This window comes from Sander vitreus, chromosome 5 (genome assembly GCF_031162955.1).
Source record: "Sander vitreus isolate 19-12246 chromosome 5, sanVit1, whole genome shotgun sequence".
Lineage (NCBI taxonomy): Eukaryota > Metazoa > Chordata > Actinopteri > Perciformes > Percidae > Sander > Sander vitreus.
This window is the reverse complement of record NC_135859.1, coordinates 6,328,976-6,343,683: the sequence shown is the minus strand read 5'-3', so window position 1 is coordinate 6,343,683 and position 14,708 is coordinate 6,328,976. Positions and strand designations below refer to the sequence as shown.

At 41.9% G+C, this 14,708-nt stretch overlaps 2 protein-coding genes across 4 annotated transcripts; both read left to right on the top strand.

Moving 5' to 3' along the window:
• The first annotated feature begins 1,020 nt into the window (after positions 1–1,020).
• On the top strand, positions 1,021–6,566 carry vsig8b (V-set and immunoglobulin domain containing 8b). Of its 3 annotated transcripts, none has more exons than XM_078250272.1 (8): positions 1,023–1,128; positions 1,424–1,503; positions 3,065–3,234; positions 3,407–3,608; positions 3,835–3,987; positions 4,090–4,212; positions 5,696–5,834; positions 5,939–6,566. In XM_078250272.1, exons 2-8 carry the CDS (start codon positions 1,431–1,433, stop codon positions 6,183–6,185), a joined length of 1,107 nt encoding a protein of 368 aa, XP_078106398.1. In that variant the 5' UTR covers positions 1,023–1,128; positions 1,424–1,430; the 3' UTR covers positions 6,186–6,566. The 3 variants fall into 3 exon arrangements, with proteins under 3 accessions (XP_078106399.1, XP_078106398.1, XP_078106397.1); XM_078250271.1 differs by having other exon boundaries at positions 1,025–1,130; positions 1,415–1,503; XM_078250273.1 differs by lacking the exon at positions 1,424–1,503 and having other exon boundaries at positions 1,021–1,128.
• Positions 6,567–12,448: 5,882 nt separating this feature from the next.
• tas2r202 (taste receptor, type 2, member 202) lies at positions 12,449–13,841 on the top strand. The gene has a single exon (XM_078250275.1). It carries the CDS (start codon positions 12,667–12,669, stop codon positions 13,642–13,644), a length of 978 nt encoding a protein of 325 aa, XP_078106401.1. The 5' UTR covers positions 12,449–12,666; the 3' UTR covers positions 13,645–13,841.
• Positions 13,842–14,708: the final 867 nt, after the last annotated feature.

The following is a 14,708-nucleotide window of genomic DNA, read 5'->3' as shown; positions in this document are numbered from 1 at the left end:
CATATTTGCTGTCGTGTTTTCCTATTTGCTGTCGTGTTTTCCTATTTGCCGTTGTGTTTTCCTATTTGCCGTTGTGTTTTATGATTTGCTGTTGCGTTTTTCTATTTGCTGTTGTGATTTGCACTTCAGGGCCACCGTAGTCATTTATGTTGTTGTTTTTTAAATGAATGTAAAGCACTTTGTTAAGTAGTTTTGAAAAGCGCTTTATATGGGGTGGCAGTAGCTCAGTCCGTAGGGAGTTGGGTTGAGAACCGGCGGGTCGCTGGTTCACACTGGTACCACACTGGTACCAAAGTACGGAGTGTGGACTGGTAGCTGGAGAAGTGCCAGTTCACCTCCTGGGCACTGGCATGGTGCTCTTGAGCAAGGCACCGAACCCCCTCCAACCGCTCAGGGTGCCTGTCCAGCAGTCGCAGCCCACTCACTCTCCATTTGTGCATGTGTAGGACCTGAGCATGTGTGTGTATTTCCAGCCTGTGTGTTCTAACAAACAGAGTGTAAATTGTAATTTCCCCACTGGGGATTAATAAAAAAAAAAAAAAGGTAAATAAAGGTATTATTATAATTACATACAGAAAAAAAAAAAAACAATTTCTCTATATCCAAACCACATTACAGCATACATAAATCCTATTATATTGAGGCACAATTGCACACAGGAAGTTATAATATGCATGATTATGTAATGACAGATGATACCAGCAGAAAATGCAGCGCAGCGCATAGCTGTTGAACAACGCCACGGCGGGTAATCATTAATCTGCCGTAAGCCTGTGATTAGAAAAACAAACACCAACAGTACGACTGACAAAACTCTTTTTCTGAATTCTAGTTCTTGATTTTTTTAATTCTGTTAAACAAATGAACACATCCCCAACCCCCAAAAAACAACTGACTTTAAAAAAATAAAAAACCTATTTTGAGGAGATTTAATAAATAGAGATTTAAAAATATAAATGTTCCTAGGAGTGGCCAACACATGCACTATGGACAGAGAGGGTGTGGCCATACATAGTTATCTGCTACTGAGTTTCACCTGAGAACCAAATAAGCCAGCTCCACCAGAACTGAAGCACTGCTAGGCCTCCAAGGACACACTTTTACTTTGGATTATACCTCCACTTTAAGGTATGTCAGAGCTACTTTATTTTTTCTCCTAGGTAGTGTGTACTTAGGAATGAAACAGTTGATCTTGGCTCTGCTTGTTTTACATTGGTATTCACATTCACTTCAGAGCCGTAATTCTTCCACTCCAAAGCAGATTTAAGATAAACAAGTTTAGAGAAGTGGATGACAGCCGTACTGCAGAGCTCTTCCACTTTCACTGAATTATATTAAATTAAATTAGAGACAAAGGGTAGTGGACAGATAGGCACTGGTATTACATGCTCTGAATCATTTCTTCACTTCATGTTGCTTTCAGGGTTATAATGGAGCCTGTATTCACAAGTGTGAGGCTTAAGGTGGCTGTGCTGTTTCTGCTTACAATTCGGCTGAAGACAGGTGAGTCTAATGTGATATCTCAGGAATGTGTTTTAGGTTTTAGATAAGTGAGGCCAAAGCAAATACCACATTTCACATGTCTTAAAGTGCCCTTTTTGTACAAGAAATCTGAAAATATTCTGATCATAGAGAGCACAGAATATATGATTGCTGACGGAAACTGTTATTTTGCCTGTGTGATCTGTGACTCACACAATACACTGGCCAGTATGACATGCTCTCAGCTGATGATGCGATAGTAATAGCACTGGGTGAAATGCATTGCACATAATCAATGAACCGTGTACATACTGTATAATGTGGGTGGCTGACAGGTACCCTGCAAAACATTGATAGCTTTCTTTTCTTTTTCCATTTGTGCTCCTGTTACGAAGGGCCAAACTGACACCGACAGACTTTATTGTCCCCAGTTGAGAAATCACTCCTGGGCTTCAATCCAGGCTGTATAACTTGATACATGAAACAATATAATAAAAAGTAAAGTAAAGTTAAATCATATGCATGCAGCAGAGTGAAAGTGTACACATAGAACACATGCAAAACTCTTATCATGTTTGGGCCCTAAAGGAGGTACATAGGATTTGAATATTTGCTGCTCTTTATTGTCAAGCTTAGTGACTGTCTGCATGCGCTCACTGGCAAGTTAGCTTAGCTGCCTCTCCACATTGTAAACACGTCTTCCAAAGAGCATTTTGCCCAAAGGGGTCTTTTGCAGTGTAAACATTTGACTGACTAATTTAAGAATTTTTTCAGACACCCTTTCACACATCTGCCATTTACATGCTTTTTTCACAAATACCTCTGACGTAGTTTGTTTTGTTGCAGTGGCATTGAAGTGCTTTCAGAGAGCTACAGTGGATGTTCAGTGGTGTCCGGAGAGAGGCTAATTTGATTTTCAACCTGGTCCACTGAGAAAGTTAGAGAAGGTTAATCACCTAGATGGGGGGTAAAGGGTGAACGAGATCTCCAGATATCTGAGAAGCTGAAAGATAACATCACCAAAGTGAAATTGAAAAAGGCGTCGCCGTGTTAACAACAATAAACATTGTCAGTTCTTTTTATAAACGTCAAGCTATCAGCAATAATTAAAATCCGTGGCCACAGACAGTGAGTCAGCAGGGTGTGTGTCAACCCAGAAACAGCTTTTAACTGCCACTGCAACATTTTCCATGTCTGCTCATCCATTCAGTTTTCATCATCATTTATACCCATATATTTCTGACAGCGACTGAGCCTCAAGAGTTTAAAACCAAACCATAACATTTTCACAAAAAGTAGCACTTTTACTTCTATTCCAGCTTCAAACCCTCCCCAGTTTGACTTGAGAGGCCAATTAGTCTCAGATCAGCACCTACTCCACTCTGAGACTGTTTACGAGCACACAGGCCCAGAGCTTGAAAGCCATTAAGTTGGAAAAATATTAATGCATTTAAGCGAGACTATTTTTTTCTTCTTTCTGTTTGTCTTTTGGCCTGGGTTTATGATTATGGAAATTGGATGGAGAAAGAAGTGTACATTATAAATGAGACAAATCTGACTAGAATTCTTCTAAATCCATTAGATGTGACGGAGGCGATGGTGGTGATGTCCACGGGGCCACAGACCATTCAAAAGGCCCAGGGGGAGACAGTGGAACTGGGATGCGCCTACACCCCCGGCCCCCAAGATACAGGAGTGCTGGACATTGAGTGGTACAACGTCAGCCCAGACATGACACAGAAAGACAAACTGGTAGGAGAGCTTGTGACGACAGAGAGGAAAAACCAGTCTGGGAGGTTGGGCAAATTACGAGTGTGTGTTCATACTACATGCAAGAGTGGGGGTTATCTGTTTTACCTTTGGGCTCTGTTGGAAAACCTGCTTTTAGGAAGTATCCTCACTCAACCCAATCTTTGCATCTCAGATCTTATCATATACAGGAAACCAGACGCACTACTACAGCGACCCGGGCGTCTCCAAAAGGCTCAAGTTCAAAGGGGATCCCAAGCTGGGAGACGCTTCCATCTCTCTCTCTGATGTGAGGCCCTCAGACACAGCCACCTACCAGTGCAAAGTCAAGAAGGCGCCAGGTGTCGACATGAGAAAAATCACTCTGGTGGTGATGGGTAAGGGTGGAACTTGTTTTTGACCGGTTTAACCTGTTCATGTTTTCAGCCCTCTCATTCTTCTTTGAATTGTTACTCTCACTCGCATGGCATGTAGAGGCTCTTTCCTTCCCTGTTTCTGTATGACCGCTGTAGCCATTCCTCTGATTGTTCTCGCCTTTCACACCTCAAACCCTCCCATGATGAACTAAAGCACTGATACCGGTTATTTATTTTCTGTCCCTAGTTCCTCCGTCATCGCCAAAGTGTTGGGTTGAAGGCGGAGAGGAGAAAGGTGGCCCGGTCTCCCTTCGCTGTAAATCTTCTCAGGGATCCACTCCTCTCAGTTACAAGTGGAGTAGAGAGAGCGGCGGTGCAATACCAGCCACTGCAACCCAAGGTGAAGATGCAAATTGACAGACAAAAAGGCTTTTCTAAAATACTTTCATGATGCTGTATTTGTATAATATGCTTGTACTGAATGCTCTCTTCTTCCGTTAAGACCCACAGAATGGGGAGCTGTTGATAAAGAACCATACAGACGGAAACATTGGAACTTACGTGTGTGAGGTGACAAATACTGTGGGCAAAGGACAGTGTAAATATGCACTGAATGCATACAACCGTAAGTCTATGATTTAATCATCTAATTTTATTCTTAAGTACTTAACACACATCCTGTTAGAGGTAGAGTATTTTCTGCAGTCTGAAAGGCAAGTCGTAAAGGTATATGTAAGCCTCTTGTTAAAGCTGGAATTCGTGGCTGTAAAGAAGGAGCGCTGCACTTTGTTACTGATGGGCGAAAATGAACGAACAAATCTTTTTGAAGGACTCCTTTTAGTGTTCTGTACCGGTTCAGCTTGTCGACTTTCTTTACTCATACTGCCCACGCACTCGCTGTTACCGTATGTTTCTGCTCACGCTGCTGGCTACGGTGGTGCAGTCACTCAAAACATAGGTGGGAGCACCCAAGCGGGACAACCAATGAATGAACGGGAATCATTGTTTCAAACAAGGAAGTAAATGAGTTAATTGCGTCGAGCAGCTAAATGAAAATCAAATGAACCATTCTCTTGATCCAGGATGTATGAGTGAACAAGCAGCGATTGAATCGGACTAGAGTCTAGACAGCCTGGCAGCATCAGTATTTGACGAGTTAGGAGTGAGGATGTGTTGACTATAACAAAATGTCAAACTAATTCCCATTTTTTTATATGAAAAGTATCAAAACTCTGGGCTCCCAGGTAGCTCAGTTGAGCGGCCACCCATATAAAGAGGTTTATTCCGCGATGCAGCGGTCCAGTAACCTGACTCCGCCAGATGGATTGCTTCACATTTGCTCGCCATAAAATACTAGTTAGCTGATTGGATAAACCATCTGTCTATCACCACCTTTGTTGGTGATAGACGGGCCAAAGCAACCAATCAGATCAACAATATATCAAACTCTTGCCAGTCGGGAGAAGAGCAAAAACATTCCTCCGAGAAAAGCCTCCAGTGCCATTTTTTGCTCTTCTTTCATTGAAGGAATACTTTCTAATTCGGATAAAACTTACGTGATAGCTACGCTCATCTCATCCGTGGAAGCCGCCACGTTGTTTAGACTGAACAGTCGCTTCTCGTTGCGTCACACCTAAACCCGCCTCAAAACCAACGCTGATTGGTCGGTCGTTTGGCGAACGGTTCCAAATTTTCTCGGTCTCAAGATGCCGGACTGATCTGCGAGCGGAAAACTGGAGCTCAAAATGCAGAGCGAAGCGACGAGGAGGCAGCAGGCAGTGTAGAAAGATTTATTTAAATAAAAAGGGTACTTAACAGAAGGTTTGGGGAAACTGAAGCATAAAACATACGCATAGATGAAACAGAGTGAAACACAACAGAGAATACAGGAACACAGGAGACAGTAAACAACAAGGAACAGGGAATAAATTAACACAATAAAACTAAAAACTACAACTGAAAACCACAACCATGACACTCAGTCCCATTTCCACCCCCAGTCCGACACCCCTGGGTTTGATGCATTTATCAACTCGAAGGAACCAATTCTGTGAGAAGAATTGGTCTGCCCTTGTTTCGTCTGAAAGCACCCTGTCCTCTCTTTCCAGCTACCAATAAGGCGGGTGTCATAGCCGGGGCAGTGATAGGTGCTCTCTTGCTGCTGCTCCTACTCCTGCTGCTCCTCTGGCTGCTGGTCTGCTGCTGCCACAAGCGTCGCTACGAGAAAGAGGTCGCAAATGAAATAAGGTATTGTACTATCAGAGCTGGAAACTGTTTCAAACGTCCATCGAACAGTCTAACATTATCTTGAGGATCATCTGATGGAGACCATGTGTGACTTGTTTCCTCAGGGAGGACGCCCCGGCCCCGGAGAGCAGACCCACCAGCAGAAACTCCAGTTTCCGCTCGGTGATGGCGTACCGCACCCACCCCGGGGTGCACTACAGCTCCGTGAGGAACCACCATCCCAGTATCCGAGAAGCAGGCCACAGTGGTGGCATCTACGCAGGCGAGAGTAACAGCACGTCGCAGCCAACTACTGCAGGGCAAATCCATCCGTCTCTCAATTACGACCATCGATACGGATACGCTGTGTAACTACAATCCAAATGCCTGATTGACTCTTTTTTCTTTAGCATAAAACTTTGCCTTCTGAAGAAAGGAGCTTTACTTTAAGTATAAAGATATTGTAAAGAACTATATGTGAAGTATGTATATTACAAATGGTGCAATACATTGTATACTGGAGAATAATGGGACTTGTAAAATCGTACCTCCGCACTCGGACTAACAAGAATGTACAACTGGTTGACTTTCATAATGCATAATGAATAGGTTCTCATTGTTACACTGATTTTTCTAAAACTGTGTGTAAAATGTATATATCAAAAGACCTGTATTTTTACATTTAGCTCAAACATTTTATTACTTTTTTTAAAAAACATAACGTGTACAATAAAACATTTTTTTTAAATATCATGTCAATGAGGAGAGTACCATCTAAATTCCATTTAGGGCTCACTGAGCATTCAGATTTTTGTGTTATTGCTTGATGATATCACAACATAATAGAATAGCATTTTAAACCCATCTCCCGCTCCCAGGATGCACAATTGAAACAATCGCTCTGAAAAAAAGATAATACCTAATTGAATGAGTCGTATTTTGGCATAATAATGAAATTATTTTGTTTTGAAATGCAAAGTTAGATATGATTATATAAAAACTAATTATGTGGTCAGAGGTTCAAATACAACTTAATTAGAGGGGGGGTCACTATGTTTTGGAGAGCATCGAACATAAAGAAGTGTCAGAATTCTGATCTTGGTGCAACAATCTGTCAGTTGTCATCGCCCGCAGATTGGAGGATATTTTCAGGGCTGTAATGTATAAATGTTAGGGCTGTCAAAATAACGTGTTAATTTCGATTAATTAATCTGAGAAAAAATAACGCGTTAAAAAAATTAACGCAGATTAATCCATTCCATATTGACGTTTGCATACAGACGAAAATCTGGTGCCACTGATATGTCTGCGCTTCTCTCTGCTGCTCTGAAACAGACGTTACAGGAAACACAAACCCCGCTGCATGTGACGCTAGTTAACACAATACTCAACAGCAGCTAACGTTAGCCTACCGCTAGCTAGTTAACACAATACTCGACAGCAGCTAACGTTAGCCTACCGCTAGCTAGTTAACACAATACTCGACAGCAGCTAACGTTAGCCTACCGCTAGCTAGTAGCTGGATTAAACACGGTTAAAATGCTGACAGCTAACGCTAAACGGTGTAAAGTGTGACTGTGTTTTACTGTAGAGGATTCAACACCGGTATGTAACAATCTGCAGCTGCCTTCAGAGAAACAACACAGACGGTGCGTTCAATGAAACTGGTAAACTACAGTCTCGTGGTGCATTTGAAGTTATTGTTTTCCTATCTGGTTGTTGTTTTTGTCGTTCAACAGCAATTTACTAGTGAAATTAGTTATTGTTCATAATCAATCATTTAATTTTGACCATATGGCCTTAGCAATAAACAAGCCGTTCTTTAATGACACCAACTGTTGTTTAGTACCCTTTTTTTTTCTTTTCTTTTTTTACTTTCTTAAAAAGTATCCGTTCAGGCACCGTTAATAATGTATGCGATTAATTTCGATTAATTAATCACAGAGTATGTAATTAATTAGATTACATTTTTTAATCGATTGACAGCCCTAATAAATATATATTCAAACTTAAAGCTACATTGTTTAAGAATTTCTCCCATCTAGCGGTAAAGTTGTATATGACAACCAACTGAATATTACTTTCTAGCCCCTCCCATTCCGAGCGCATTTTAACTTCTACGGTGGCTGTATTATTCCAAGAAGTACGACTTCTGTGCTATCGTTATTCTGTATATTGTACGAGATTAATAGTGTAAGGCAATGTTTACAGCGTAGGAGAGAAGCAAAGGAGGTTTGTGTTTTTAACATATTTCTCTGAGCAGTATGAACAATCATGTCAATGAATCCGAAATTAGCTCTTAGTATCGCCATCGTTTACACGCAGCTGTTCTAGCTGTAGCTATGTTACAACTGCACATGACGTGAGTTGTCTGCCGGGGAAATCACGACACATATGATTACGTTTATGTTACAAAGTAGACAATCCTTTTTTATCACTGACGCGAGGAAAAGTATCCTAGACGTCGTTCTAGCGTTATGCACAACCATGCTATAGTTAGCCAAGTAACTATAAAACTTCGAATTTACACAAATAGGCAGAATTACCTGTCGAGAAGAAAGCTTTGGTCTTGCTGCTTTGCCTTTGTCGCGTTGTGGTTTTAATTCTCTTTATAACTTCCTTGGCGACTCCGTTACAAGTCCTCGAGAATAGGTGTGATCCTCCATCTTCCACAGGCTTTCAAATCTGCCGGCAGTTGCGAGTAATCTTCTCCCCCTCCCTGGCATTCGTCACAGTGCCACTGAGTGTAAAAGCGCGAAAGGCAGAGTTATGTCCCTCTTTGGCTAATGTATTTTAAAGATGGAGGCGCGCTGTGGCGTATGTATTCTGAATGATTCTAAATGGCAGATTCTAAGCTTACGAGGATACTTTGATTAGTTGGTGGAAGTAATTACACATGAATGAGCACATATTTGTGAAAGAACAAAGGTTTTTTTTTTGCTAAGAATCAACTCAAAAAATTACACAATGGAGCTTTAAAGCTGCTTTTGTATCAGAATAATGGGAGACAGTGAAGGCAATTTTGCCTCTGACCCTCTTATGTGCATTTGCCTCCTGGAGAATGTTTCATTTGCAGAACAAAGTGTTGCAAAATTGCCCTGGTATGTGTTGTGTGTTTCTCCAATGTTTGCTCAGCAGCCAGTAAACTAGTTATTAGTCTACCAGCCAGTAGTGGAGGGGCTAACCTTAAGCTGCCACTCTTCGAATCCAGAGTCAGCCAAACCACTATGCCTGCAGCGGTGAGGGTTGATGGGCCCTTGGTAATAAATTCTGCCAAGGGCCCGCTTAAGCACACACACACACACACACACACACACAGACAAACATGTTTACCATGTCCCTCTGCAGTGTTTGACTTTGTCACTTGTTTGCTTAACATGAAGACAATTTGAAACGTGGCAATTTTTCGTCTGTATCTTTTGGTTTGCTCAATTCAAATGTATAAAGAGATGCTTATCCATGAGAGGGACCAGTTCTCTGTGTACAAAAGCCTTTTTAAGTGCATACATAGTCTGTCTTTTGATCCCTTCATGACCTGCGGGAAAATATACTTACTATATACTATTACTATACTATATATATTTAATTCATTATAAATATTTGTATGGCAACCTCACTTAGAAAACACATAATCTCTTCTTTTAATAATATGTTTCTTAGAGGGCAGAACTTCTCACAGTGTTGGCATAGTAATTCTCCTCTCTTTGTTTTTAAAGCAAAGGCTCCCACTGCAGAATGTTCTTTCACATCTAGAGTCAAAGAGTTTCTGCATGCAAATGAGCTTTGTTATGCTATTCAGTCCCTCCAGGATTTCGCGGCCTTTTTTTGAGATTGTTGCGGCCCAAAATGCCTGATTTCGCGGGAGCTTTTGTAAAAAGTTGGCATAAAAGTTGCGATGCCTTTTGTATGTTTGTTGCAATGAAGTTGCGGGAGACAGTGAAAGTTTTTTTTTTTTTTTTTTTTTAGTTCTTTAAAAATAAAAAATAAACTTGTTTTGGGGAGAATAAAATGACTCTGGGCTGAGATTTCCTATGTAACCTTACCAAAAAGGCTCAGGATGCTGCAAATGTTGGTATAATATGAAAATGGCTGGTGGATTTAAGACAAAAAATAATAGTTTATTGAATGAATCAAAACTGAACTTAACATGGCTTGTTGATCTTTACATTGTTAGTTCATTTCCTAACCTGGTCTGGGACACACATTCACATTCATACGGTTTGATAAAGTAACGTTACTTATTGGACTTTAACTCATCATTGCACTTACAATAACGAGCGTAGCTGTCCTCAATTTAGGTCATCGTGTCGTCTCATCTCCGGTTTTTCCTGCATCCACTGTGTGTGTTTGTGTGTGTGTGTGTGCACGTGTGTGTGTGCACGTGTCAGTCGCGGGGGGGAACTGAGCAGCCACTGCAGAGAGCCGACAGGATTGAAACAGCAGCAGCTTCCAGCGACTTTAGAGAGAAAAATCGTTACAGCGTACATTAATGTTAAAATGCAGACAGGTTGGCAGGACGGTCTGAAATGTTTTGCACGGTCTTTCGCTGTCCGTTTTGTTGGTAAATGTGAGATGTTCGAGTCAGTCACACACGTCTCGTCTTCATCAGAAACAAGGAAATGATCAACCCGTGGCCGTTCTCTCACTCCCGCTTGGTCATTGGCTCTCAGAGTCACATACTGACGGCACATGGGACTGCTGGGATTGGTTGAAGTCGCGGGAAACTTCAGGTTATTGGTCAAATGTGCGGAAAAGTTGCGGTGATTGGTCAAAATTGCGAGTCGCACCAAATTCGCGCCGATTGGTGGAATTCGCGTGAATTGGCGCGATCGCGACATCGCGAAATCCTGGAGGGACTGGCTATTGTGCAAAAAGACAGAATCTGTCCTTGAAATTTGGCTTTGGATTGTTTGGTATTAAATGAACTATTCATTACAATAATAGATTAAACTAAGTTACAGTAAAGTGTTGGTCATAAAGAAAAACATAGATAAAGAAGCCGGTAAGCCATGATAATCCTGTTTGCTAAGATTTGATAGTATGTGAAACACAAAATCTAAATGAAATATAAATTGACATGTGATTTAAGTCAATGTCTTGTTAAAAGCCTGTCTACAAAGTTAGTGTCCTCCACAGCACAAACTACAGTGATAAGGTGGTCCATTAGAAAGGCTCCTGAATGTGATTCAGAGGTGATTTGCTTTTCTTATCAGGTAAATAGATTTACCTGTGTGTGTGTGTGTGTGTGTGTGTGTGTGTGTGTGTGTGCGTGCGTGCGTGCGTGCGTGCGTGCGCGTGCGTGCACGTGCGTGTGTGTGCGTGTGTGTGGTTTGGTGTTTGGAAATATGTTGGCCGAGCTGCTGGAAAAATCCCATTTGCATGCGGCGTCGGGTGCATTGTGGTCTGCGGATTGGCTGAGCTGTCATGCTGCACTGATCGACATACAGTAAAGGCCCCGGATAGTCATAATGAGCACATATCCTGCCCATCCTGGCTAAATGCAAATACACCGCCACCACTACCTGTAGTCATAACTCATGCAAATCTACCGCTTCTATATAAATATATAAATCCTAGTCAAGGAACTCGTAAATCCAAGGATGTCACCTTGCTGTGTGCATCCTGCAGACAACTTCGGGCTAGGATTAACGCCTGGATGAACAAGACAAAACAAAGGATTCTTCAACTGCAGCCAAGGGTATTAGGACAGACCACGTATTGTACAACTAGCGGGCATTGAAAGTGTAAGCAGAAACCTTGAGTCCATCCGACCCATGGGAGGTTCATTTGAGGTAAAAACGGATGTTTCTTAAACTAATTGCTCTAACATTATAACCTCATGCTGACCTTACACCAAACGACTTTTCAAGTGATTCCACTGTCACAGACAAATGACCAATATCAGAATAAAATCATGAGAGTCTTGCTAGAGATGTTGCGCGCTCCCGTCGTCTCAATCGTCTGGTGTAAGGTGGTCATAAAACTCAGACCGAGCTGTCTTTTTCCTGTCTTGACATTCCGACAAAATCAAACGTGTTTGGTATTATCGTAGATTTTAAGTCTTGGTAGTAAAAAACTTACAGTCTGTGACTAAAAACTGACATTATGGCAGATTGTCTTTAGATGTGAGATGGTGTCAGTGTATGGTAGGCATCAGCTAACACTTACACATAGCATACTTCGTTTTGCATTTGACTAATCCCTACCATACACTAGTAGACTGTGAAAAGAGTTTGAAAAGACTAAAGTCTGACTCCATCTCACATCTATATGTCGTGATGTCACTGAGGTTTTAATCACAGACAATAGGATTTTGCAAAGACTTCACTACCAAGACTTAAAACTTACGATAATATCAAACACATTGGATTTAGTCGGAACGTCAAGGCGGATAAAAGACTGATAACTAAAGACAGCGCGCCCCAACTCTAGCAAGACTCGTGATATTGGAAACTTGTCTGCGCCAGTGGAATTGCTTGAAAAGTCGATTGTTGTAAGATCTGCATAAATTGTAGATTTCATGTATCTTCTTAACCACAATAGAAGATTTGAACTGATCCAATTTAGCTTTTGTTTCATGTATTTCAAAAGCTAAATGTGTGAATCTTTTCCCCAGGTCCCAGCGACAGCGACAAACTGTGACTGAGTCTGTGGAACCACAAATGAAGAAACCTCTGGTTTGGAGTGTGTGTGCATACTTTCTGGCCTTCTTGTCATCTCTTTGAACAAAGAAAAAACAAAACACTTCATTACCCCACACAGACTGCCAAGTGCCACATAGAAGGAATAAAGATTAAGTTATTCTCCTAAAGGTTTACACTGCAGTTGTGTTTGGGGTAAAATCATTGTCATTATGTATGAATTGAATAAATTGACCCTCTGGGTAATGACAGGTCTGGTTGCTGTCACGACCGTCTTCTTTAATGGCTACATCTTCTTGGTGAGTCTGTGGAACTACAGGCAGAACAAGAAATGGAGTCCGTGTGAGACCATCATTCTGGCTCTGTCGGTGGCCGACGTGGCTCATCAGCTGCTCTGTTACTTTTGGATGACCATGAATGAGCTAGACAGTCAGTGCCAAATCTCTGCGATGCCCTACACCGTCATGATTCTGTTAATCCACAGCCTCAAGTTCACCATCATGTGGGACACCAGCTTTCTCACTTTTTACTACAGCACCAAGCTGGTACATACCCCCAATCACTGCTACACACAGATCCAGGCCGCCATCCTCAGGCACGTCACCTTAGCTGTTTGTCTCATCCCTCTGTGCGGCCTGGGCACCTGCATGCCCATGCTCTTGGTGTTTAACTCTAGCAACTTCACCTTAGCCAACATAGTCTGTGGGGTTTTAATGCCCAACACGTCCTCTGGCCAGATCTACCAAGGCATGTTTCTGATCCTGGCTGATGTGCTGCCAGGGGTGCTCATGGTGAAATGCTGCATCTCCATCTCTGTCCACCTGGCCATCCATCTCCGTCACATGAAAGCCAGCACAAATGCGGCGCACGGGCCCAAGCTGGGCACCCAGATGAGGGTGATCAAGATGGCTTTATCTCTAGTGGCCGTCTTCATCCTCTGCCTCACGGTCGACCTGTACGTCAACTACCAGATAATGATGAACAGCGAGAACATCATCATGCTCATGTTCTTCTTCACGTCCATCTACACGACTGTCACCGCCACGGTGCTGATCTACGGGAAAAAGACGTTTTGGAAAGCTCTGATACATGAATTGAATGTCTGCCTGGATATATATCCGTGTTTGGCTCGTCTGAAGGTGCCTGAACAAAAGGCGAAACCCAGCGCTCCTGCAAAAGTTCACACCTGAGGAGGTCTTTGTGCTGAAATCAAGTGGTCATTGTCTGAACTTGTTAACTGAACTTTGAAGTGACTTATTCTTTTATCATTTTGTGCTTGCAATTTCAGTAATGACTAGTGTCCTGCTTTATCTCCATTCATTAAAATGTCTTAAAGCAGTTATACACCGGGCCGATTATCGGCCGTCGGACAGTCTGGCGAGGTCGGTGACTCGAGTCTGTTCGGTGTGTTCCGTGCCGTCGTCCGTTGGGGGAGCAGTCGGCCTTCATTTTGGCCGACCTGACATGCTCAGTCGGAGACAGGGCAGTCGGGACTCACCCGGAAATGGCAAGCGGGATGAGCCTCTCAAAATCTGACGAAAATCTTTTAAACTGATCTTTGTCGATCTGAAATGAAGACAGATTCAGCAACTGCATGGCCTATTTCTCACTTAAAGTGTTTTCAGAAACACGTTTCGGTGCACCCCCCCGGACTCATATTGGTAGAGAGGCTTTTAAAAGGGAATGGTTGCTGCCAGGACATGTAAGAGTGGAGCAGTTAAAGTTGAATCATATGTATAATGTCATAAATGGCTCTGCTCCCAAATATCTACATTCCCATATAAAAATGGTTCATACACAGCATAATCACAATACTAGGGCCAGTGTCCGTTCTTGTAAAGTGCCCAGAGTCAACAATGCAACAACAGGTTCTTTTTTTTATACAGGTATAACATTGTGGAATAATCTGCCGCTTTCCCTCAAAATTGTAAATACCAGAGGGGCTTTTAGACACAAGGTTAAGGCTTTTTTATGGAATAGAGTAGCCAATATCTTTTAATTAGAGTAGTAGACTGATTATTTAATATGATTTATGATTCTCTGATTTTAGAATGCTTATAAACCTTGTATGATCTGTATTATATGTTATTGTCTTTGACCTGAAATAGGTCTTCGTTATGTGTTGTATGTTTTAACACCAAGGACCATGTTGGAAATAAGTGTTTACACTTTAATATGCTATCCTTTGGATCATGTTGTTTGTCAAATCCAAAAAAAAAAAAAAAATTAAATCAAATCAAACTATTTTAGTACA

Bases quoted from the DNA above. Each gene is read 5' to 3' on its own strand.
- vsig8b (XM_078250272.1), top strand. From the start codon at position 1,431: ATGGAGCCTGTATTCACAAGTGTGAGGCTTAAGGTGGCTGTGCTGTTT. The intron at 4,213-5,695 runs GTAAGTCTATGA...CTCTCTTTCCAG, and splicing joins TGCACTGAATGCATACAACC to CTACCAATAAGGCGGGTGTC. The intron at 5,835-5,938 runs GTATTGTACTAT...TTGTTTCCTCAG, and splicing joins GAGGTCGCAAATGAAATAAG to GGAGGACGCCCCGGCCCCGG.
- tas2r202 (XM_078250275.1), top strand. From the start codon at position 12,667: ATGTATGAATTGAATAAATTGACCCTCTGGGTAATGACAGGTCTGGTT.